The following is a 26,074-nucleotide window of genomic DNA, read 5'->3' on the forward strand; positions in this document are numbered from 1 at the left end:
CAGATGAAAAGACAATTTTAATCTCACCTGCAAAACAGGTGGGATTCACTATGAAATAAACTACCTTTCTGCAATTTAAGTCGCTCCCCCCGGATATCACTCCTCAGTGAGACTGTGCAGTGCACAGTTAAAACACATGAATATGTTCCCTGGGAAAGTGAATCTGTAATTGTCTAGCTCTGCCGATGGGCTTGCAAAGTCCATTTACAAGCCTGCTAGTACTTTAGCAGGAGGAAAGTACTATCATTGGACATGGACATTACGTCTCGTGCTACCATGTTCAAGAACACAAGATGCTGGAAATCCAGAGCAACACTTACAAAATGCCGGAGGAACTCAGCAGGTCAGGCAGTATCTGTGCATAGAACATTTCATCAGGCTGAGACCACTCACAGGATGGTCTGAAACATTATCTCACTATTCCTTTCTACAGATGCTTTACTCGTCTGTGTGGTACCATCGCAGTGTGACCCTATCACAACTTGGGACGTTTGGGTTCCGAGTTCAATTCCAGTAAGGAGTTTGTACATTCTCACCATGGCCATGTGGGTTTGCTTCGGCTTTCTCCCACATTACAAAGACATGTTGGTTAGTAGGTAAACTCTCCTGTGATTAGGCTAGAGTTAAAAGGAGGGTTGCTGAACTGCACAGATTGTTGGACCAGAAGGGCTGGTTCTGCACTGTATCTCCAAATAAACTAATATACAATTATTGTCTGACCTGCTGAGTTCCTCCAGCATTCTGTATGTGTTACCATGTTCGGGAACAGTTATTAACCTACAACTCTCAGGCTCCTGAACGAATCTGGATAACTCCACTCACCTCAACTCTGAACCAATTCCACAACCTACAGACTCACTTTCAAGGACCGCACAACTCATCTCAGCGCTATTTACTTATTTGTCTTTTCGTACTTCGGTTGGTTGTTTGTCCGTCTTTGTTTATGCTTAGTTTTTCATAAATTCTATTGCATTTCTTTATTTTTCTGTAAATGCCTGCAAGAAAATGAACCTCAGGGTGACATATAGTACCCTGAGACTGTGTGGCTAAGCACAGCTCCGACGCCATATTCAAGTTTGCTGTTGACACCACTGTCACAGGCCAAACCAAAGGTGATGATGAATCAGCATGTTGGGGGCAGATTGAAAATCTGGCTGAGTGGTGCCATAACAGGCCCATCTTCTCCTTACAGCCGAGGTCTCGGGCTATGTCATTTTTCACCTCTATACTTGAAGTTTTGCTGTTGTTATATTTGCGTCAACCTCATCAGTAATAATAATTAGAACACAGAACTTTATGGCACACCGCAGGCCCTTCAACCCACAATGGTGTGTCGACGTATCAACCTTTTCCAGGATCAATCTAGCTCTTCCCTCTCACATAGCCCTTCATTTTTTTTCTATCATTCATGCGTCTATCTAAAAGTTTCTTAAAAGTCCCTAATGTATCTGCCTCCACCACCACCCCAGCAGGGTGTTCCACAGACCTATCACTCTGTGTAAAAAATTGACCTTTGACTCCTCCCATACTTTCCTCCAATCACTTTAAAATTATGCCCCCTCGTATTAGCCATTTCTGCCTTTGGCAAAAGTCTTTGTCTGCCCACTCAATTTATGTCTCTTATAGTCTTGTACACCTCTCTCAAATCATCTCTCATCCTCCTTCACTCCAAAGAGAAAACCCCTAGCTCACTCAACCTTTCCTCATAAGACACACTCTCCAATCTAGGCAGCATTCTGGTAAATCTCCTCTGCACCCTCTCTGAAGTTTCCATATTCTTCCTGTAATGAGGGGACCAGAAGTGCTCACAATATTCCAGGTGTGGTCTAACCAGGGTTTTACAGAGCTGCAACCTCACCTCACAGCTCTTGAACTCATTCCCCCGACAGCTGAAGGCTAACATACCATATACCTTCTTAACCACCTATCAACATGTCCAGCAACTTTGAGGGGTTTCTGGATATGGACCTCAAAATCCCACTGTTCCTCCACACTGTTAAGAATCCAAACATTAATCCTGTGCTCTGCCTTCAAATTCAACCTTCCAAAGTGAATTGCTTCACACTTTTCCGGGTTGAACTCCATTTGCCTCTTCTCAGCCCAGCTCTGCACCTCATCAGTGTCTCATTGAAACAAGAGTTTGATCTTACACTTAATCATGTGACAGATTTAGCCATCACTGCACAAATTTTAAATACTTATTTAGTGAATAGGAATGTCCCTCAAATAGTTAATAATGCTCGGAAGAAATCTTTCAACAAGTGCAATTTTTATACATTGCTAACAGATTTTGATGCATTCCAGAAATAATAAAATCCAGAACAGTTGAGAAATTACTTGACACCAAACAAGTTTTAAAAATCAAAGATTTGAATTTACTGGGGAAAAAAGTCAATAAAACATTTTTGAACCAAGTAAGCCATTACAAAATACTTTTTATTTTAAGATAAAGTTATACATGTAAATCTTATGCTGTAAAAATTCTTACACAACACTATTCCATGTAAACGCTTAGTTACAGTGTGAATGACTACACTGACTGGCAGTTAACAAATTTCTCCACCCTCTCTCTCTCTCTCTCTCTATGCCTGCCTTATAATTTGCTTTTCAAAGAGAAAGCGGTTAGTATACAAAAAGCTGAGTATGTCAGCCAAGCATCAGCCAATACCTATGACAAAGTATGCATGCACAGCCTAATAAGTATGGATTATTCATTCTGCGGTGACATACTGCCAAGGTCTCTATCAAAAGGAGTTTTCCCTTTTTGTGCGCGAGTTATTAAAAATTCATTTTTGAAAAATGCTAGCAGAAACATGTATCCATCATTCTTTGTGTGGGGAAGAATTCGGTGGTAACTGAACCAACAAAAAAAATGCCTGGAACACAAGCAGACAAGAAACCAGCCAGAGGCAGCATTTGTAAGCTTTGTCTATGGCTCAGCATCTCCATGCTTCATAATCAGTATCAGAAATTCAGGAGCCCAAGTTTTGGGTGGGGAGGGGGATTGAGTGGGGAAGAGGGAAAACGCAATGTGTGATCACAGAGTGTGGGACTGGCAAAACTGCCTGTTGCACAGATTGGGGGGTGCGGAGGGAACTGGCAAGAGCTGCCCTGCAGGGTGCTTCCTCAGCACCACAGCCACTGCCTCCCACAATGCTCTGCACCTCACCCAACAGGAGGAATAAATGGTGTAAGTGTGGTCGTCCTAGCAACTAGGCTATGGGTGAGAAAATGAATATGGCTCATCAGAAGCATCACAAAGTTAATTGTTAACCCCTGGCTAAATCCCTGTACATTTCTCTTTTGATTTTGAAACAAAATATTTTGTCCACTTTTTAAATAAAAGATACAATTTTGGAACTACACTGTCACTAACCCTGACCCTATTTGGTGCTTACGTACATGGAACAGTACAGCACAGGTACATAATTGTTGAAAGAGGCATCACATGCCTTTGGTACACTGGCCTTCATGTACCTAATGTATCGAGTTCAGGAGATGGGATGTTATGTTGAAATTGTATAAGAAATCGGTGAGGCCTAATTTGGAGTATTGAGTCTAGTTTTGGTCACCAACATACAAAAATTTGTAACTAAGATTGAAAGAGTGCAGAGAAAATTTACAAGGGTGTTGCCAAGGCTGGAGGACCTGAGTTATAAGGAATGATTAAATAGGTTAGGATTTTACTCCTCAAATGTAGAAGGTTTAAAGCAGAGTTCGATAGGTTCTTGATTTGGCTGGGTGTCAAGGGTTGCAGGAAGAAGGCAGGAGAATAGGGATGAGAGGGAAAATAAATCGGCCATGGTGGAATGGCAGAACTGACTCAGTGGGCCAAGAGGCTGAATTCTGCTCCTACATTTTATGATCTTATGGTCTTAATCCTTTTCACGTGTGCCGTCACGTGGCGTGACCAGACAGACAGTGGCACTGGACAGGTACACGAAATTCAGAGGGGCCACACACAGAGCTACGTGGTGCGATCAGACAAGACGCCACACTGGACGGGTTCAAATATTGGCAACAATCTCTACAAGAAAACCTTCAACAGTACAATCCTCTCTTCACAAAGATCAGCCTCTACTCATTTTGGGCACGTGCAAAGTGAGGCATGGGATCCAAGGAGACATTGCTTTGTGGATTCAGAACTGGCTTGCCTACAAAAGGCAAAGAGTGGTTGTAGACAGGTCATATTCTGCATGGAGGTCGATGACCAGTGGTGTGCCTCAGGGATCTGTTCTGGGACCCTTACCCTTCGTGATTTTTATAAATGACCTGGATGCGGAAGTGGAGGAATGGGTTAGTAACTTTGATGATGACACAAAGGTTGGGGGTGTTGTGGAGGGCTGGTAGAGGTTACAGCAGGACATTGATAGGATACAGAACTGGGCTGAGAAGTGGCAGATGCAGTTCCACCCAGATAACTGTGAAGTGGTTCATTTTGGGAAGTCAAATATGATGGCAGAAAATAGTATTAATGGTAAGACTCTTGGCAGTGTGGAGGATCAGAGGGATCTTGGGGTCCGAGTCCATAGGACACTCAAAGCTGCTGTGCAGGTTGACACTGTGATTAAGAAGGCATATGGTGCACTGGCCTTCACTGATTGTGGGACTGAGTTTATGAGCCAAGAGGTAATGTTACAGCTATATATAACCCTGGTCAGACCTCACTTGGGAGTACTGTGCTCAGTTCTGGTCACCTCACAGGAAGGATGTGGAAACCATAGAAAGGGTGCAGAGGAGATTTACAAGGATGTTGCCTGGATTGGGGAGCATGCCTTATGAGAATAGGTTGAGTGAACTCAGCCTTTTCTCCTTGGAGCGATGGAAGATGAGAGGTGACCTGATAGTGGTGTATATAATTAGAGGCTTTTTCCCAGGGCTGAAATGGCTAGCACGAGAGGGCACAGTTTTAAGGTGCTTGGAAGTAGGTACAGAGGGGATGTCAGCAATATTTTTACTCAGAGACTGATGTGTGCATGGAATGGGCTGCCAGCGACAGTGGTGGAGACGGATATGATAGGGTCTTTTAAGAGAATCCTGGATAGGTACATGTAGCATAGAAAAATAGAGGGCTATGGGTAACCCTTGGCAATTTCTAAGGTAGGGAAATGTTTGGCACAACTTTGTGGGCTGAAGGGCCTGTACAGAGCTGTCTGTTTTCTATGTTTCTAAAGTACCAGGAGACAGGAGGCTGAATAATGTTTTGTCTTTATTTAAGAGCAGAGATCATAGAACATATATCACTATAGCAAAGTACAGCTCCTTCAGCCCAAGCTGATGTGCCAACCCTATAACCTACTCTTTAAGATGAATTTAACCCTTCCTACATAGCCCTCCGTTTTTCTATCGTCCATGTGCCTGTCTAAATGACCCTAATGTCTCTGCCTCTAACATCACCCCCAAGCACCCACGACTCTCTTGTGTAAAAAAAACCTACCTTTAACATCTGCCCTCTACATACCACCAATCACCATAAAATTATCCCCCGTTTCTTTTAACAATACTTCCTCCCCAAAAATCAGCTTCTACTCATTTTGGGCACAGGCAAGGTACCAGGAGACTGGAGGGTAACTAATGTTGTGCCATTGTCTAAGAGCTGGGGTCAGCCGGGGAACTGAGGGTTAACGAGCTTTACAAGAGTGGTAGGAAAGCCACAGGAGTGAATGGGGGAGGGAAATGGAGAAGTGGGGCACTGTGCCCAGCTCTGGGGTAAAGTACAGGGTGAGGGAAATGGATAATAGGAGAGGGGAATGGAGCATGGGGCGGGGAGGTGGGGTAAAGTTCCTGGTGAATAGGGGAAGAGAATAAACTTGACGACACTGTGCCCAGCTCCCCTAGGAGGGGAAAGGGTGCAATTTCTCTTGCCACTAGAGGGCAGTACACAACAGGCAAGTTCAACCACTTTCCCATGGCTCCAAGGTAGGGCAGGGTGATGGAAAAATGGCAATACATTGCTTTTGCAATGAGTGAGTGAGTGAGACTAGTAAGATAGAATGGGGAGGCCAGAGGGAGTGGATGACCCCCTGTCTCTGAGGTGCGGTGTGTGAAGGAGAGCACGACAGAACAAGTATTGGTGTTTAGAAATGTGTCAAACAAGTGCGTGTATGTCAGCAAGTCTATCACAAATGAAAGCCTTCTGGTGTCTATAATGTTAACTGAACATCACTGTGACCATGTGCCCGTGTGTGTGTGTCTGTGTACAAAAGCAACCCCGAGCCTCCCGTTAGCTGGGTGAGATGAGCTGGCTCTGTTACCAGTCAGGAGGCAGCCGCCAATCATTCTCAGCAGGAAGCTGCATTCAAACAATAAACAGAAACCTCACAAACTTCACAAGCGCATCAGAGCCAGACCAGCTCGTTATATGCATCATGCAATTCAGCATATCTGGTCAGGAAATTTTAAAAATGCTGTTTTCTTTGTTCTTTTTTGTTATTTAACCCTTTGAGGACCATACACAGTTACAGAGTGAAAAAGCTTTTACTTGCTTCCAGTGGCTAGTAATCCCTATCTTGAAGCCAAGAGTATTTCTGTTTAAACAGATATTGGATCAAGACTGCCTCAAGGTCATTTCATTATTTGCAATATGCCTTATAGCACATCATCTATCTCATGTGTGAACATGAAGGCTTATCAGTGTGTGTGAGTGAGGGTGTGAGGGTGCAGCCTGAGAGTATGAGACAGTGAGAGTGTGAGAGAGAGCGAGTGAGAGTACAAGTGTCAAAGTGTGAGAGTGAGTGAGACAGTGTGAGAATGCAAGAGTGAGAGTGAAAGTCTTGAAAGTGAGAGTGAATGAGTGTGAGAGTGTGAGAATGAGTGTGAGTGAGTGTGAGAGAATGAGTGTGTGAGAGTGTGAGAGAATGACAGAGTGTGAGTCAGTGAGTGTGACAGAGAGTGTGAGAGAAAGTGTGTGAGAGTAAGAGAGTGAGAATGTGTGTGTGAGAGAGAATGTGAAAAAGTGAGAGAGAGTGATATTCTGAGTAAGTGAGAGTGTGAGTGTGTCTGCTTATCAGAACAGACCAAATTTAAAGCTCAGGGCTAATATGGTGTACAGTTGGATTACAGGAAGGCCGTGGAGGTGTCGGAGAGGCAGTAGAAGTGCATCCCGGATTGGAGGGTATGATTGATAAGGAGAGGTTGGACAAACATGGGTTGTTTTCTCTGGAAAGTCAGAGGCTGACAGGAGATCTGATATAAGTTTATGAAATAAAGGGCCTGTTCCTGTGCTGTGTTGCTCTACCATCCAGATACCAGGGGAGATACATTAAAGGTACGAGTGGAAGGTTTAAGAGATGTGTAGGCAAATGTTTTTCCCCCACAGAGAGCAGTAAGTGTCTGCAATGGGCTTCCCGGGGTGGTGGAGGCAGATACCAGAGGCTGTTAGACAGGCACATGAATCTACTGGCAATGGATCATGTGCAAGCTGTTGGGTTTAGTCCTCCTCTGCGTCACGTTCAGTACAGCCGTCGTGGGCTGAAGGCCTGTTCCTGTGCTCTGCTGCACTATTTTATATTCTAATAACTGGCCTGCCCAAGGACTGTGCCAGGTTGTCCTAAAGCAAATGTCCCTTAAGAAGGGAGACACAAGAAAGGAAATTATAGGCCAGTTAGCTGGACATCAGTGATTGCAAAGAAGTCTGAGTCTATTATTAAGGATGGGGTTTCAGATACTTAAAGGCACGTGATAAAATAGGCCTAAGTCAGCATAGCTTCTTTAAGGGAATATCTTGCTTGACAACTCTCCTAGAATTCCTGAGGAAAGCTGTCCCTTTAGAACAGAGATAAGGGGGAATTTCTTCAGCCAGAGGGTGGTGACCTCCAAGAAGACCACAACTTTGTTGTAGGGTTTGGAGGCTTGAGTGCCTCAGTGACCCACAGAGCTGTGTTAGGGCTTGTGGTTTTCTTCTAGGTAGGGTTACCCATGCCCAAAAGGTCAAAGGGTAGAGGCCAGAGTGGTCCAGCGGTCCTCCAAGTTCAGGGGTTCAGCTCAGGGCTGACAGAAGAAGCAATGAAGATGGAGGGCCTTCATTGTTGCCCTGAGCAATGGTGGCAGTAACGCAGAGGCTGGTGAATCTGTGGAATTCATTGCCACAGGCGGCTGTGGAGGCCAGGTCATTGGGCATATTTAAAGCAGAGTTCTTGATTAGTAAGGGTGTCAAAGATTACAGGAAGAAAGCAGGAGAATGGGTCTGAGAGGGATAATAAATCAGCCATGATGGAATGGCAGAGCAGACCTGATGGGCTGAATGGCCTCATTCTGCTCCTGTGTCTTATGATCTTGAGTTCTCACGTTTCGCACAAACACCAGATTTATGATCACTTTTGTTGCAAATTGCACACATTTTTAAAGGTTTATGCAAATCAGGTATTTTTCATCATCTTCAATCCAAATGTACTCTCCTGCCGGTATTGGGCAAATTATTTTGATCTGCTCTCCGAAGAGTAATACACACAAAATGCTGGACGAACTCCAGCAGGTCAGACAGCTTCTACGGAGGGAAACACAGTCGATGTTTTGGGCCGAAATCATTCGTCTGTGCTGGAAAGGAAGAGGACTGGAGCCAGAGTAAGAGGAGGTGCTCAAGCTGGCGGGTGACAGGTGAATCCAGGTGAGAGGGAAGGTAGACGGGTGGGGGAGGTGGAGATGATTGGGATGGTTTGAGAAGATAGGAGGTGAAAGGTGGAAGAGGTTTAGGGCTGAAGAAGGAGGAATCATCTATTTCCTGCCAGCATGTGATCCTCCCCCTCCCCTCACCTCTTTATTCTGGCTTCTGCCCTCTCTTTTCCAGTCCTGACATTTCTGCTCAAAATACCGACTTATTCCACTCCACAGACGCTGCCTGACCTGATGAGTTCCTCCCACATTGTGTGTGCATTGCTCAAGATTTCCAGCGTCTGCGGAATCTCAGATCTCTGAAGAGCATATAGCCCTGAGGGGTAAATTTAAAACAGCACTCATGCAGGGCGGGCGGGAAGAGACTCAGAGAGAGCGTCACCAGAGGAGCAGGCAAACTCAGCGGAAGGGAGAGCAGAAAGGTGGGAATGAGCCACAGCAAGCCCAAAGCAGAGAAGCGCATACCTTCAGCTTGGAGTGAATCTCCCGAGATTTCCTTCTGGCAAGAACCTGAATGTGACTAGACACCTGCAAGGATAGGGGTGGGGAGGAAAACAAAAGAGAGAAAAAAAAAGCCTGTAACCATGGAAACAAAAGCCCCTGTGCGAAGAAGCTAGCCGGACGTACCTTGATGACGGCTTGAATTTCTCGAACTTTCTTTCTTGCTAACACCTGTATATGACTAGACACCTACATTGTGAACCCCACGAAACAAGACACAAAAGAAAAGGCAAATTAAAGGTGAAATAAGTCTTCTGTCCTCAGTTGATTGCCGCTGCTTAGTTTATGGAAAACATTATCATCTACAACTTCTTAATGAGCTTAGCACTTGGAGGGATTTGCATTCCCAGCAGGCAAAATGCAACTATGCACCAGCGCAGCTGCACGTGTCATCACTGCAGAGACCTCCACAAGGCTGTGGTCGTGTGCGCAGGGTCGGAGACGGTACCGCCAGGTGAGAGGTAGAGTCCGGAATGTCACCTTGCCTTCCTCTAATGTTATTGCCATCAATTAATTGGATCTGAGAGCAAGTCACCACAGCAAGTAGAATTATAAACATGCACAAACAAAATGTCAAAAAACTGTCAGAAGAGCAGACTTTGACCAGAATCAGTTCAAAGGAATAAAAATATTAGCAGCTGCGCTGCAGACTTAATGCGCCCAAAATAAACCAAGGAAAAAGCATGCAAGTTTTAAAACCAAGACCCCATTTGTCCCGTGTGTAAAGAATTCGATTAAGAAGCAGATTTCAATCCAATTAATTGACACAATGTGAATCAGTAAATTGATAAAACAGAATTCCAATCCATGTGTTTGGCCTGAAAAAGGAGTTCAGAAAAGATTTGTAGTGATTATGGCTGATCCTGAGGTTTGGAAAGACTCCAAAAGACCTTGGAGATAATCACCAGGATAAAGCACCTTGGATCAAGGATCAATGAAATTTGCCATGTACACTCACTGGCCACTTCATCAGGTACACCTGTACACCTGCTCATCAACGCAAATACCTCATCAGGTACACCTGTACACCTGCTCATCAACGCAAATACCTCATCAGCCAGAGCAACACACTCAAAATGCCAGAGGAACTCAGCAGGCCAAGCAGAGTCTATGGAGCAGTGTAAATGGTCAACATTTCGGGCAGAGGACATTCATCAGGACACGAGTCCAGAGGCGAGGAGGAATTCCTTGCCACATACAGCTGTGGAGGTCAAGTCATTTCATATATTTAAAGCTAAGGTTGATTGGTTCTATGTCTTATGAAGAGTTGAGACTTGGAAATTAATTTTGTCAAGTGAAATGCTGTAGTTTGGTGAGTTAAACTAGGCCAGGGGTTAGACAGTAAATAGCAGACCTGGATATTGTTGATGACCAGAGAAACCTAGGGGGAGCAGGTATATAGTTCTCGAAAGTGGTGACACAGGCAGACAGGATGATGGAGGGGGAATTTAACATGTTTGCCTTCAGTGGTCATGTCAAACAGTGTCCATCTCAACGATGACCACCATCCAGGTCAAGGTCCCTTCTCATTGCTGCCTTCACCAAAGAGGCACAGCAGCCTCAACACCCACACCACCAGGTTCAAGTCAAGTTATTATCCCACAGCCAGGCTCTTGAACCAGAGGGGATAACCTCACTCAGCTTTACCGTTCTGACAACCTATGGACTTACTTTCAAGGACTCTTCATCACACTCTCAATTCTTGTTGATTCATTGATTATTTTGTGCTTTTGTGTTTGCACAATTTGTTGTCTTTTGCATGCTGGTTGCTCCTCTTGCTTTATGTGATCTTTCTTTGATTCAATTGTTGTTCTTTGGATTTTCTGTGACTGCCCACAAGAAAATGGTGACATATATTGTGCTTTGCTAATTCACTTTGAACTTTGAATTGGACATGACGCCAGTGAGATCACACTCGGAGGGCTGGTCACCTAGCTGAAAAGATGAGTATCATGGAGTAGGAGAAAATGCAGGAACAAATCACATCCATTACTAGATCAGATATCCTGGGTCATAAAGAGAGATTGGACAGGCTGTGACTCATTTCCCTGGAGCGAAGGAGGCTGAGGGGTGACCTTTATAAAACCACGAAGGGAAGAGGTAAGGTGAAAGATCAAAAACACAGGAGATTTTGCAGACGCTGGAAATCCAGAGCAACCCACACAATGCTGGAGGAACTCAGCAGGTCAGGCAGCATCTATGGAGATGAATAAACAGTCAATGTTTTGGGCTGAGACCCTTCATCAGGACTGGAAAGGAAGGATGCTAGGAGGTGATAGGTGAGACCTTGGGTGGGGGAGGGGGATAAAGTAAGAAGCTGAGGTGAGGTGACAGCTGGGAAAGGCAAAGAGCTGAAGTAGTAGGAATTTGATAGAAAAGGAGAGTGGACAAAGGGAGAGGGGGAAGGGGGGCACCAGAGGGAGGTGACAGGTGGGTGAGGACAAGAGAAAAGGTAGAGCTGAGCAAGAGAGAGGGATGGAAGTATACAGGAGGGCTGGGGGAAACGGTCTTTATCTCCCAGGGTAGGGGAGGCTAAATCTACAGAAACATAATTAAGGTGAGCAGGGAAAAATTTGCATGGAAACCAAGGGGCAAGTACATGGAATGAGCTGCCAGAGGAAGGCATGGGCAGCTACAGTTACATTTTGAATATGGTACATAAATAGTAAAGGTTTAGACCAGGGTTTCCCAACCTGGGCTCTCTCGGTTAATGGTAAGGATCCATGACATAAAAAAGGTTGAGTACCCTGGTTTATAGGGACGTGGGCCAAACGCAGGCAAATGGGACGAGGTTAGGTAAACGAGCTGGTGAACATAAAGCAATGCATCATGGATACAGGCCCTTTGGCTTCAGTCCATGCGTTTCCCTGTTATTGCAGTGTACGGTGCACGATAGTGTAGTGGCCTCAGTACCAATGATTAGGGCTCAAATCCCATCATTCCATGAAAGGAGTTTCTACACTCTCCCCATGACAATGTAGGTGCTCTGGTTCCCTCCCACATTCCAAAGATGTACGAGTTAACAGTTAGGAAGTTATGGGCATGCTAAATTGGCACCAGAAACGTGGCAACTCCTGTGGGTGCTCTCAGCACATCCTTGGACTCTGTTAGCTGTTGACGTAATACGATGCATTTTGTTATGTGTTTCCATGTACATGGCAAATAAAGCTAATCTTTATTCTCCTCACACTCAGCCAATGATCGTTAATCTCCTGGCACTCTGCCAATGATCTTTAATCTCATCGCACTCAGCCAATGATCTTTAATCTCATCGCACTCAGCCAATGATCTTTAATCTCATCGCACTTGACCAATGATCTTTAATCTCCTCACACTCTGCCAATGATCTTGTAATCTCCTCACATTCAGCCAATGATCTTTAATCTCCTCGCACTCTGCCAATCTTTAATCTCATCGCACTCAGCCAATGATCTTTAATCACAAGTGGCAAAATATACAAAATTTAATATTTTTTCATTTTTATTTTTGTTTAGAAATTTAGAATAGAACAGGCCCTTCCAGCCCTTTGAACTGTGCTGTCCAGCAATTTCCCGATTTAACCCTAGCCTAATCAAAGGACAATTTACAATAATAATGAACCTACTAACTGGTACATCTTTGGAAACCAGAGCCCCCGGAGAAAACCTATGGGAAGATATGTACAAATTTTCTTGCAGAGGATGCTTAAATTCAAGTCCACGCTCTGACAGCCTGAGTTGTAGCAGAGTCTTGCTCACCTCCATGCTACCGTGACTCCCAATAACTTTGTCTTTGAGTCACCTGACCTCAGGTACAACAGGCAAGAGTGATAGGGGGTGCTGATGTGGCCATTACTTTCATTAATCATCAAAAACACCCAGGGGGACTGGAAAACAACCTGTCCACACACAAAAAGGTGCATTAACTGGACATGCAGCTCAACTAACGAGATAATGTCACCGGGGAAAGATGCACTGGGTTAGCACACAGGGGCTTACTTAGCAACAGAGAAGCAATTTGTGACTGTGGGCTCTGGTCAATAGAGATTGTCTGACTGATTGCATTTAGAGCTGTTGTGATGCTCATGATGTAACAAGTCATGATTTGACTTCTTGAATAATTTTTCTATTGTTTTAAATAAAAAAGAGGTTTTGTCAGCAGATGATTAAAGTGTGGTTCAACCTGTGCTCATAGAGCCCGTGTTGAACCATTAATCTACCTCGCCCCATCAACTTGCGCCTGGACCATAGCCTTCCATACCCCTCCTTTCCGTGTTTCTGTCACATTGCCCTGAAATGTCAAAAACCAACCCCACATTCACCACTTGTGCTGGCAGTTTGTTACACATTCTCACAAACCTCTGAGTGAAAAAGTATCCCCCCATGTTTCCCTTAAACATTTCACCTTTCACCCTTAACCCATGACTTTTAGTTCTAGCCTCACTCACACTTGGTGGGATAACCCTGCTTGTATTTACCTTGTCTACAGCCCTCATAATTTTGTATACCTCTCTCAAATCTGCTCTCAATCTCTTACAATCGAGGTGATATTTAATTATTCCTTATAACCCAGTTCCTCCAGTCTCAGCAACTCCTTGTAAATTTTCTCTGCACTCTTTCAATCTTATTTACATCTTTCCTGTAAGTAGGTGATCTAAACTAGACTCAATACTCCAAATTAGGCCTCACCAATGTCTTATACAATTTCAACATAACATCCCATCTCCTGTACTCAAAAGCCACAATGGCACCTTCCAAACCCACAACATCCAGCCCAGAGCAGCAGAAGCAGAGGGAAACCTCTATTCTGTAAGATTCCCTCCAAGGTATTCATCATCCTGACTTGGAAATGTATTACCATTCCTTCACCACCACTGGGGGAAAACCCCGGAACTCCCTCCATACCAGCACTGTGGGTCCACCCACACATCAAGGACCGCAAGGGTTCAAGTAGGCAGCTCACCGCCACCTTCTCAAGGACAATGAGGGAGGGGCAATTAAGGAGGGAAGTTCAGCCTGCATAGCCCACACCCCTTGTTCCAAATGTCTACCATTTCTTTCACCCTCTAGGGGTAGAAGTGTTTCATAACCACTTGTTTTCTTGCTTAAATTTAACATCAAAGCAAATATATGTCACCATATACAACCCTGAGATTCAGTTTCTCATGGGCAACACAGTAAATACAAGAACCACACCCCACAGGGCAGACTACAATGTGCAAAAAAAATCTGCGCAAATGTGAAAAGAGAAAAAAAAGAAATAATAATAATAAATAACTAATAAATATTGAGAACATGAGATGAAGAGTCCTTGAAAGTCCATCCAGTTCAGTGATGGGATGAGTTGGGTGTAGTTCTCCCCTCTGGTTCAAGAGCCAGATGTTTGAAGGGTAATAACTGTTCCTGAAGCAGGTGGAGTGGGTCCTGAGGGTTCCGAGGGTCCTGTACCTCCTGATGGCAGCAGTGAGCCCTGGGCGGTGGGCCCTCAATCCCAGTGTAGAGATTCACTCTCTACCCGACCGTTCCCTTACCACTTGCAGTGCTACGGTGAGCATTCTAAATAGCTGCATCACAGCCTGGTACAGAGGGGCCACTGCACAGGACTGGAAAAAGCTGCAGGAAGTTGTAAACTCAGCCAGCTCCATCACGGGCACTAACCTCCCCAGCATCCAGGACACCTTCAAAAGATGATGCCTCAAAAAGATCATTAAGGACCGCCATCACCCATCAAGGAAGAGGGAGACATACATTCAACATTTCAGGAACAGCTTCTTCCCCTCATCATCAGATTTCTGAATAGACAATGAACCCATGAACACTAACTCACTATTATTTTGCTCTCTTTCAGCACTATTTACTTAATTTAATTTTTATTTGTTATTGTAATTTATAGTATTTTTATTATTATCCATTGCAATGTATGTCTGCTGTAAAACAACAGATTTCATGACATGCTGGTGATATTAAATGTGACTCTGATTCAATGTCAAGTGCCAAGGTATGACATTTATTTTCGTACTTGTGAACTGTGAAATGCGCACACGTTTAACTCCAATATTAGCAACCATTTGAGAAAGAGAGCTGTTAATCCCTTAAGTTAATTAATTGACGAAGGTCCAGGACAGGCAGGAACATCCCTGTCTCAGTGAACGCGACTGCAGTGATGACAGCATTGTGCAAGTTAGAAGTAGCGAGCCAACGGTGTTCTGCAGCGGTTATGTGAAGGACCCAGCCCGAAGGAGACCACGGCAAGTCTCAGCAGCGTGCACCCTTCTCCCGTCAATCTATTTTACCTGCTTTCTGGTCCGAGTCTTCCCTGTTCTCAACTTGATGTACCTGGCTATCAGCTCATTGCGACCTGCAAAACAGAAACAATGTAGACCGTTGAACACACATAGGGATGGATGTTTGAATGCGCTCAAACCTCGCAACATGAGGAAAAGGTAGTAAAGGAGGGAGACTACACAATACTTGTAGCAGAGACGTGAGCCGTTTGGTTCAAGGGCTCAATGCCAACACTTGAACTCCATCCTCTCCCATCTCCGCTCCCTTTATTCATAGAACATATATTGCAGGCCCTTCAGCCCACAATGTTGTACTGACCTTTCAAACTACTCCACAATCAATCTAACCTTTCCCTCCCACATAACCCTCCATTTTTCTATCATCTATCTGAGAGTCTCTTAAATATCCCTAATGTATCAGCCTATACCACCACCCCGGCAGGGTGTTCCACACACCCACCACTCTCAGTGTAAAGAACTTACACCTGACATCCCCCTATACTTTCATCCAAACACCTTAAAATTTTCCCCCTTGTATTAGCCATCTCTGCCCAAGGAAAAATGTATTTGCTTGCCACTCGAACTCTGCCTCTTAGCATTTTTCTTACTTATATTTGAACTCAACTTCTCCTCAAACTATGCTTCTAAAAACATCAGAGGCTAGGAACCACATTCTCATTACCCTTCTCTTTTTGCCCTTACACCACCAACATATTCTCTCTCATACTTTAAAGACTGGTGTTATTTGTCACGTGTACATTGACAAAAACAGTGAAATGCATTGTTTGGCCATCAACCCCAATCCCCTCCTTTGATTACTTTGTCTTTGACCAACACAGATAGGGAGATTTAAAACTCAACTTTCATTGTCACATACATCAAAACGCAGGGTGAAACTGCATCATTTGCGCCACTGAGAATGTGCTGGGCGTGCCTAAACGTCATCATGCTTCTGGCGCCAATCTAGCATGTTTACAACTAACTAGTGCTAACCCGCAAGGTACATCTTGAGGGAAGAAACAAACAGGGTGGCAGGAAGTTTAAAGATGGCATTTGAGATGTGCGTAACCAAGGTAACCTCCTTTCACCCTTTCAACGTTTTCCTGGAGCAAATAATGACAGAAGCTCTGGAACACCAGATTGGCACAGTCAGGGTTGGAGCACGGATCATTACCAACTTCAGGTTCCACCGATGATGTTGATGGGATGAATTGGCTTGTCTTGTGAATCATCTGGATGATACATCTGCCAGATTGGGCATGGTGTTCAGCGCAGAGAAAACCAAGCTGATAAGAAACAGCAAGGAGCCATTCACGGCAAAAATCACAGTCAGCGGGCAGGAACTAGAGACTGTCGAACGGTTCGAGTATCTCGGCATCGTCATCAACCAACAAGGATCAAAGCCTGAAGTCCAAACAACAGCAACGCTGGCTAAACTAAAACTAATCTGGAGAGACAATCACATCACACTCAGATCCAGATTGAAACTCCTGCATGCACCCGTGCTTTCCATCTTCCTGTGTGTACGTGAACCACGGATTTTGACAACAGAACTGCAAGAGAAGATCCAGGCAGTGGAAATGAGATGCCTCAATGATCCTCAGCATCTCCTACACTGACCCTGTCTCAAATGACAAGGTACGAAGAACCATCACCCAACACATGAAGATCTACTGTCCTCAGTAAAGAAGAGGAAACTGAGATGCTATGACCATATAACAAAATCAAGTGGACTCTCAAATACCATTCTTAAGGGACCGGCGCAGGGGAAAAGAAAAATGGGCAGGCAGAGGAAGAAATGAGCAGACAGCAGTGCAGAGTGGACCAGATAGAGCTTTGCTACAACCCAGACACTCTCCCACAACCGTGAGAGACGGCGGTGTCTGGTGCAGTAATCATCTGTACTGGGCCCTACGACCCAGGCGGGTTGTGGGATCTGCCTACTCACACACACGGAAGTTTCTGAAGTGGACCTGAAAACCATTGCCTTCCAACACACAGAAAAGTCAGAAGTTACATTTTGCCTTTCTTTATCAAATAAAAAATATTCATAACTGGCTCAATATCAAATGAAGAAATACGTAGTAGTAGTAGTAAGGGGAAACTTCTTCACTCAGAGGATGGTGAGAGCGTGGAACAGCTGCCAGGGTGAATGGTGCACACAAGCTCGATTTTAACACTTAAGAGCAATTGCGATAGGTACATAGACAGAAGGGGTATGGTCCAGGTGCAGGTCGATGAGAGTGGTTCAGCATGGACTAGATGGGCTGAAGGGCTTGCTTCTGTGCTGTACTTTCTATGATTCTCTAATAGTGCAATCACTCGAGTCGAGTATGATGTTCTCCAGCGGGATTGCCTGTTGGTGGGTCCTCGGGTGACTGCAGAGGCCATTCTGGGATCCACATATTCCAGTGCAGTCTGAGCAAGGGCAAGCGGTCAGCTCAGTGTCTCATTTCACAACTGCTGCTCATTCTCTCATATTTCCTTTAAACAATTCACCTTTCACCCTTAACCCATGACCTCTAGTTGTATTCTCACCCAACCTCACTGGGAAAAGCCTGCTTGCATTTACCCTATCTATACCCTCCATAATTTTGTAAACCTCTAACAAATCTCCCCCCAGTCTTCTATGTTCTAGGGAATAAAGTTCTGACATGTTCAACCTCCCTATAATTCAAGATTCTCCAGTCCAGGCAACATCATTGTAAATTTTCTTTGTACTTTTTCAATCTTATTAACATCTTTCCAAAATTTGAATGTAATGTCTTCTTTTTAGATGTGATGGTGAATTTCTTCAGGCTGATTTTGATGTTATTTTTGAAGTGCTTCCTTTGTCCACCAGGGGCTCACTGACCTTCCTGCAACTGGAAGTAAAGGATCTGTTTGGGGAGATGCAACTCCCTTTGGAATTTACAGAGAAATAATTCCTAAAATAGAGTAAATGGGATGCAGAAATTTTGCTTTAAGACTTCAATTACCTTCTTCCTCTGCTTAAGTATATGTTTAAATCCCACTCATAAATGCGAAGGATCCCCTTTCACACCGCCAACAGACAGGACAAACACATGGCACTGGTGTAACTGTGTTACAACTTGACTTCTTGACAGAACGTGTCCACTCTGTGTCAGTGCAGACAGGTAAATACAGTCTAATGCTTTATCGTTATGGATTACAATGTTCTTTTACCCTTGGAACCTGCACTGTGTGGCAGCAATGAACACAGGGCTCCTGGGGTTTAAGTGTACATTTTAAAGGAACTACATTGGTCCCTGTCCCTGATAACTCGCTGCATCATTAAGGGCCCCTCCTATCCATCCCACAGTCTCTTTGATCTCCTACCAATCAGGCAGAAGGTGCCACAGTAAAAGAACAAAGACTGTTTGGTTGGAACACCCTGCTATCACTCAGTACGTGTTATTTATGACTGTGCCACTAACATTATACAGTAGTATATTTAACTATATGACATATATACACTTCATGTGAACGTACATCTACAGAATATTTTAAAATTATTTGTTAATGTTACTGTGTTAATATTATGTTATGTGCTGTGTTTTGCACCTTGGTCCCAAGAGCAGCGGTATTTCATTTAGCTGTATACATGCGCATGATTGAATGACAATAAACCTGAACCTGCTGTTTGCAAAGTAGAACGGTAGAGCAGACTGGGGCTTTCTCTTTGGAGTGACACAGGGTGACAGGTGAATTGATCAAGGTGTACAAGATGATAAGAGGCATAGATTGAGCGGGACACCCATAGACTTTACCCAGAGCAGCAATGGTAAACAGCAGAGGACATCCTTTCAGCGTGAATGGAGGAAATTTTAGGCGAGACATCAGAGGTAAGTTTATTTATTTACACAGAGTGATACATGCCTGGAATACACAAGTGGTTGAGGCTAATACAATAGGAATATTTAGAAGACAATCAGACAGCTACATAGATGCAAGAAGAATGGAAGGCCATGGACTATGTAGAAGGGAATGGTTAGATTGATGCTAGAGTTGGTAAAAGATTGGCACAACATCAAGGGCAGAGTAGCCCATGCAGTTTTACACTATTCCATGGTCGAAATGTGGGTTCCTTAAGGTTGTTATATTCAGGGGTGGTAGTGGGGGTAAGCTCCCACTATCTACTAACGACCCCAATGATGTGTGTCTCCAATAGCCTCTGACAACCAAGCCCAGCCCCTGCCCTTCACGTGTGGCTTAGCTACTAAGCCCAGTGGAACCACTTCTACTGACAGGAGAAAAGGTAAGACAGGTTACTGGCACCTTAAAACCAGTTGCATTGGGTAGACAAGCCTTGGCAAGGGTGGGTGGTTGGCAGCTCATCTAGGAGAAGGAAAACTCTGATCTCAAACCTCCACTGCCTTGCAGTGATACCAACTCATGGGGAAGGCTTTGGGAGCAAACTCTGAGGAAAAATCTGGAGCTAGAGTCCCTAAGGCAGTCCTACATTGAGTGGCAACCCCTGCAACACAGCCGGTGCCAAACTGGATTAGCCGTTGCTTTGGATTCATCAGCTACGAGGAAAGGGTGAGCCTGCTCTCCGTATCGTACTGTGTATACCATGTAGACAGCTTGGACACAACATCCATGGTCAACCCTGACCAATGAGTGCCCCCGAAAGTTCAGAATGTGCAACTCAGCAATACTGAAGACAGGAATCTCTCGAGAGCCAGGTGAGGAGAAATCTTACAATGGTCATATTGTGGGCAACCAGCCCATGTGACATTAGAGACTGCAAGCACCTCCTATCTGAAATATTGTCCAGTCCCTAAAAAACCCTACAACATCTGTGGTCCTCCATATCTGCACCTCCCTGAGATATTTCACTGCAGGTTACTGCTGGCCTGTTGACCACCAAGGGATGAAAGGATGTAATAACAGTTTGAACTATTACACCTTTCCAACCCTTGCTGGTCCTTGTTGGCATCTCGAATCCAATGATGTCAAGCAAGTGGCAGCCTAGGGCTGCAGAATTCAAAAGCACCTTCCAACACACACAAAGTCACACAGTTCCCCAGCACAGATTAACGTCACTTTCACCTTCCAACACACACAAAGTCACACAGTTCCCCAGCAGAGATTAACGTCACTTTCACCTTCCAACACACAAAGTCACACAGTTCCCCAGCAGAGATTAATGTTCACCTTCCAACACACACAAAGTCACACAGTTCCCCAGCAGAGATTAACGTCACTTTCACCTTCCAACACACACAAAGTCACACAGTTCCCCAGCAGAGATTAACATCACTTTCACCTTCCAACACACACAAAGTCACACAGTTCCCCAGCAGAGATTAACGTCACTTTCACCTTCCAACACACACAAAGTCACACAGTTCCCCAGCAGAGATTAACGTCACTTTCACCTTCCAACACACACAAAGTCACACAGTTCCCCAGCAGAGATTAACGTCACTTTCCTCTTCAAGTTTGTTTAGTTAAGGATAATTTAGGAGATGTTTCCATGAGCCAGGACAGTCAACACTCAACCCAACAGGGAGTTCAAGGGGAAACCGTGAGACATACTACACATAGAAGCAGAATCAGGCCATTCAGCCCATCAAGGTGACAACACCATTCATATATAGCTGATTTATTTTCCCTCACAACTCATTCTCCTGCCTTCTCCCTATAACCTTTGAAGCCCTGACTAAGCACAACCATGCAGCAGTTCTTCATCTTGCACTGGGTAAGCTGCAGAAAAACGCAATCCAGTTTGTCTTCCAAGGACAAACACAGGAGTGCTGCACCAACGGGACAGCCAGCCTGCAAACTCCATCTCCTAGCCCAGCATGGATTCCAGTGTGCCCAAGCTACCCCTGTTCTCTACTACATTGCCTCCGGCTCCTCCTCTCCTGGATGGCTGTGATAGGTGATGCTGTGGCACGAGGACCTGCTCCGACCAACAGTGGCTACGCAACCCCCACGACTCCGGTCTCCCCAATCCACCAGACTTGCAGTATTTTGCATTTCCAATGTCCAACAGGGTCTGACAATCACAAATAAAAGACTAAACACCATTTACACCATTTGTTGGACTCGGAGAGGCCACTGTGATCAAGCCCACCCCCATCTTACCGAAATATGTAATATTTGCAGACGGCATGAAATCTGGAGATGTTGTTGATAGTGGTTTCTAGATTACAGCGGGATCTTCAGCAGTCCGGGAAGTGGCAAATGGATTTCATACAGACATGTACATCAAAACACCGAAACTGTGTCACTGCATCATTCTGAGGTGCATTGGGGGCAGCCGCGAATGTGGCCATATTTACGGTGCCAACAAAGCATGCCCACGACTCATTAACCCTAAGCCACACACCTTTGGAATGTGGGTGAAACTGGAACACTCAGAGGAAATCCACAGAGTCACGGAGCAGCATACAAACCCCTAACAAACAGCAGTGGGAATCGAAATCTGATCTTTACAGGTGACACAGTAAAGTGACTGTGCAAACTCATTAGTCAAGTCCTGTGGGAGCAAACTCCACATTCTCACCACTTGGGGTCAGAAAGTTTTAGATAGCACAAGAATGAGAGGGTGTCTCACTGAAACCCACCCAATATTAGGTGACCAGTGGAGTGTCTCAGGGATTGTTCTGAGACCCTTAATCTCCATGATTTTTATAAATGACCTGGATGAGGAAGTGGAGAGATGGATTAATAAGTTTGCTGATGACACAAAGATTGGAGGTGTTGTGGATAGTGTGAAGGGCTGTCAGAGGTTACAGCGGGACATTGATAGGATGGAAAACTGGGCTGAGAAGAGGCAGATAGAGAGTTCATCCCAGATAAGTGTGAAGTGGTTCATTTTGGTAGGTCCAATATGATGGCAGAATATAGTATTAATGGTAAGACTCTTGGCAGTGTGGAGGATCTTGGGGTCCAAGTCCATAGGACGCTCAAAGCAGCTGCGCAGGTTGACTCTGTGACTAAGAAGGCGTATGGTGTATTGGCCTTCGTCAATTGTGGAATTGAATTTAGGAGCCGAGAGGTAATGTTGCAGTTAGATAGGACCCTGGTCAGACCCCACTTGAAATACTGTACTCATTTCTGGTTGCCTCACAATGGGAAGGATGTGGAAGCCATAGAAAGGATACAGAGGAAATTTACAAGGATGTTGTCTGGATTGGGGAGCATGCCTTATGAAAGCGGGTTGAGTGAACTTGGCCTTTTCTCCTTGGAGCGAAGAAGGATGAGAGGTGACCTAATAGAGGTGTATAAGATGATGAGAGGTATTGATCATGTGAATAGTCAGAGGCTTTTACCCAGGGCTGAAATGGTTGCCACGAGGACACAGGTTTAAGGTGCTGGGGAGTAGGTACAGAGGAGATGTCAGGGGTAAGTTTTTTACTCAGAGAGTGGTGAGTGTGTGGAATGGGCTGCTGACAATGGTGGTGGAGGCAGATATGATAGGGTCTTTTAAGAGACTTTTGGATAGATACATGGAGCTTAGAAAAATAGAGGGCTATGGTTAAGCCTAGTAATTTCTAAGGTAGGGACATGTTCGGCACAATTTTATGGGCTAAAGGGCGTGTATTGTGCTGTAGGTTTTCTATGTTTCTTAAAAAGCCGAGATCAGGGCCAATCTTTTTTATGCCATGGACCCCTACCATTAACCGAGAGGCCCGTATACCCCAGGTTCAGAACCCCTGGCCTAGATAGAGAGGATGTCTCCTCTGTTGCAAGGGTCGGTGACCAGAGGGCACAGCCTCAGGATAGATGGACATGTACTTAGAACGGAGATGAGGAGGAATTTCTTTAGCCAGAGGTTAGTGGAATTCATTACCACAGACAGCTGTCAAGGTTAAGTCATTAGGTATATTTAAAACGGAGATCAATAGGTTCCTGTCTCGTCCCTGCTTCAAAGGTTATGAGAAAAACACAGGAGAATGAGGCTGTGAAGGATAACAAATCAGCCATGATGAAATGGTGGAGCCGACTTGATGGGCTAAATGGCCCAATTCTGGTCCTATGTCTTATGGAAGTTTCCCTTGAATTTCCCAATGGGAATTTCCTGGTTGGAAAATTACTTGTTGGGAAAGTACTGACTGTCTTGGCTCATGGAAACACCTCCAAATTATCCTTAGCTAAATAAAACTGTCCAACTTGGTGGTGCAATTGTATCAGTGCTGGACTCCGGAGTGAAGGGTCCCGATTTCGAATCCAGGTCATGTTGAGCATCGAGCTAGCAACTCGGCCTCGTAAAAACAAGAATAGCTTGCTACGGAAATACCGTCATGACGGTGCCCCGATCACTCCACTGCTAAGTTAAGGGCTATTCTTCTTGTTCTTCTAAATAAAGCTGAAGCTGGTAATCTCTGTCGGGGAACTGCCTGTGAGTGTATGCTGAAAGGTGCTAATATTATTTTGTGACTGTATGTGCTTTTGTGACTATACATGCTACGTGCAACTGTATTGTCTGAGCTTTGTACCTTGACCCCGGAGGAACAATGTTTTGGTTTGGCTGCCTTGGTTGAATGACAATTAAACTCGAACTTCATCAAGCCTTCTGTCTAATTATAAAACTGATCAATTTTCAAAATGTGTTTATATCACAAAGGTACTTAAAGCTATCCTGTTAGCAATTGCCCCCAAGCAGCTGACTCCATGACAAAGGAAACGCGATCTGTTCTCTTTGTCTAAATAATCCTACCAGGTGCCATGCTCCAGAAGTGTGTGGTTACTGAACGACAATTAATCATAAATTCCATTTTACATTTGGAGGAAGAGATATTTTGAAGTTGGCCCCACCCACTGTGGAACTGCATTCTCTTCACACTTTGTGCGTGAGAGAGTGTTGGTGGGTGGGAGGGAGGGAGAAAGAAAGGGGTTTGTTTTGATGATGTTGTGTCTTCCAAAATAATACAAGAAAACAAAAGGTATGGTCATCACAAAAAAGAAAGAAAGCACAGAAATGCCAAGTGAAAGTGGGCAACAAATCAATCAAAGTGGAAGTTCAATTACTTGGAACATGATAACATCTGACAGTAGGGCTGATGTTGAAATTAGGAGGAGGATTGGGATTACTAAATGCCTGCTCGAGCATTTGAGCAAGAATAACATAACAAGCTAGAGAAAATCTGCAGATGCTGGAAATCCAGTGCAACACACGCAAAATGGCGGAGGAACTCAGCAGCTCTGGCAGCATCTACAGAAGAATAACATAATTTCTATGGGTAGGAAACTCAGTGTTGGAGTGCTACGTTCATTCCACACTAACATATGGAAGCGAATGCTGGACAATAAATAGCAAAGCAAAATTAAGGGAATGCTTCTCGACAGAGTGAACTGCAAGATTAAAAGAACATGGATCTGATCAACCATTCTAGTTAGCCAGCCCCAGCCCCTCTATCTACAATCCCCATCATTGCACTGCCCTGTAAATACTTTAAACCACTTATTATAATGCCGTTAACATTGTATTTGTATATGTATATATGTATTTATATATCAGTATTTATGTATACGTGCACATTTTATATGTTCATACTTTAACCTCTAATTTTAAGTTTTATATAATTTTTTATTATAATTTTTGAATGACACCTGTTGTAGATTCACAGCACAGCAAATTCCAAATACATGGCGAATAAAGGTGATCTTTGACCCTTGGTTGTGGTGTTCTGCTGATATTGCAGACATGCTACATTTGTCCCAGGACAATACTGGTGGGCAGCCGCCAGCACATCCTTCGGTTGTGTTGGCTGTTAACACAAATGACGCATTTCACCGTATGTTTCAATTACATGTGATTAATAAATTAATCTAAATCAAGCAGGGCATAACTAACATTGGAGAAGTGTAAATTATAACAACACACACAAAATGCTGGAAGAACTCAGCAGCTCAGGCAGCGTCTATGGAGGGGAATAAACAGTTAATGTTTTAGAACACAGAACTGCCTTATCACTATTTCTAGCAGGGTACACTATACAGCCTCTACTCTATGTAAAAATCTTGCCTCTGACCTCCCCCCCATACTTTCCTCCAATCATTTTTAAATTATGCCCTTGTGTTAGCCATTCCCAAGCAGGGAAAAAGCCTCTGGCTGTTCACCCGATCTATGATCCTTATCATTTTGTACACCTATGCTCCAAAGAGAAAAGCCCTAGCTTGCTTTGACAGCTAACACCTTTTTCCCTGGGCAAACTCAACAGAACCTGGGGGATTGTTTCTGCAAACCCTTCGGCTATGTTTGCCAAAAGTGAGATTTCCTGGTGGCCAACCACTTTAATTCCTAACTCTATTCTCTTTCCGACACGTCAGTCCACGGCCTCTTATTTTGCCACAATGAGTCCACTCTGAAAATGGGAGAGCAACACCTCACATTCCATCTGCATAGCCTCCAACCAGATGGCAGTTAAATCAATTTCTCCTTCCAGTAAAAAATCCCCTCCCTCTTGCCTCTTCTTCTCACTTGTCCATCACCTCCCCCGCTGCCCCGCCTCCTTCCCTTTCTCCCACAGGCCACTCTCCTCTCCTATCAGATTCCTTCCCCAGCCTTTACCTTTCCCACAAACCTCACTCTGCCTATCACCTAGGTTGTCCTCCCTCCTCTCCCCCAAAACTTTTTTATTCCTTTCCAGTCCTGATGAAGGGTCTCAACCCAAAACATCGATTGTTTATTCATTTCCATAAATGCTGCCTGACCTGCTGAGTTCCTCCAGCACTTTGTGTGTG

At 44.4% G+C, this 26,074-nt stretch overlaps 1 protein-coding gene across 8 annotated transcripts in view; it reads right to left on the reverse strand.

Moving 5' to 3' along the window:
* Positions 1-26,074, reverse strand: part of LOC132397425 (transcriptional enhancer factor TEF-1) — a 296,691-nt gene that overhangs the window by 49,321 nt on the left and 221,296 nt on the right. For 3 of the 8 annotated variants that reach the window (XM_059976194.1, XM_059976195.1, XM_059976196.1), the window contains 2 exons: positions 15,383-15,447; positions 9,076-9,300 (listed from right to left, as the gene is read on the reverse strand). In XM_059976194.1, coding sequence (XP_059832177.1) covers positions 9,076-9,300; positions 15,383-15,447 — 290 coding nt within the window. The remainder of the gene's footprint in view (positions 1-9,075; positions 9,301-15,382; positions 15,448-26,074) is intronic. The other 5 variants (XM_059976198.1, XM_059976197.1, XM_059976201.1 and 2 more) reach the window with 3 other exon arrangements.

This window comes from Hypanus sabinus, chromosome 7 (assembly GCF_030144855.1).
Source record: "Hypanus sabinus isolate sHypSab1 chromosome 7, sHypSab1.hap1, whole genome shotgun sequence".
In the NCBI taxonomy this organism is placed as follows: Eukaryota; Metazoa; Chordata; class Chondrichthyes; order Myliobatiformes; family Dasyatidae; genus Hypanus; species Hypanus sabinus.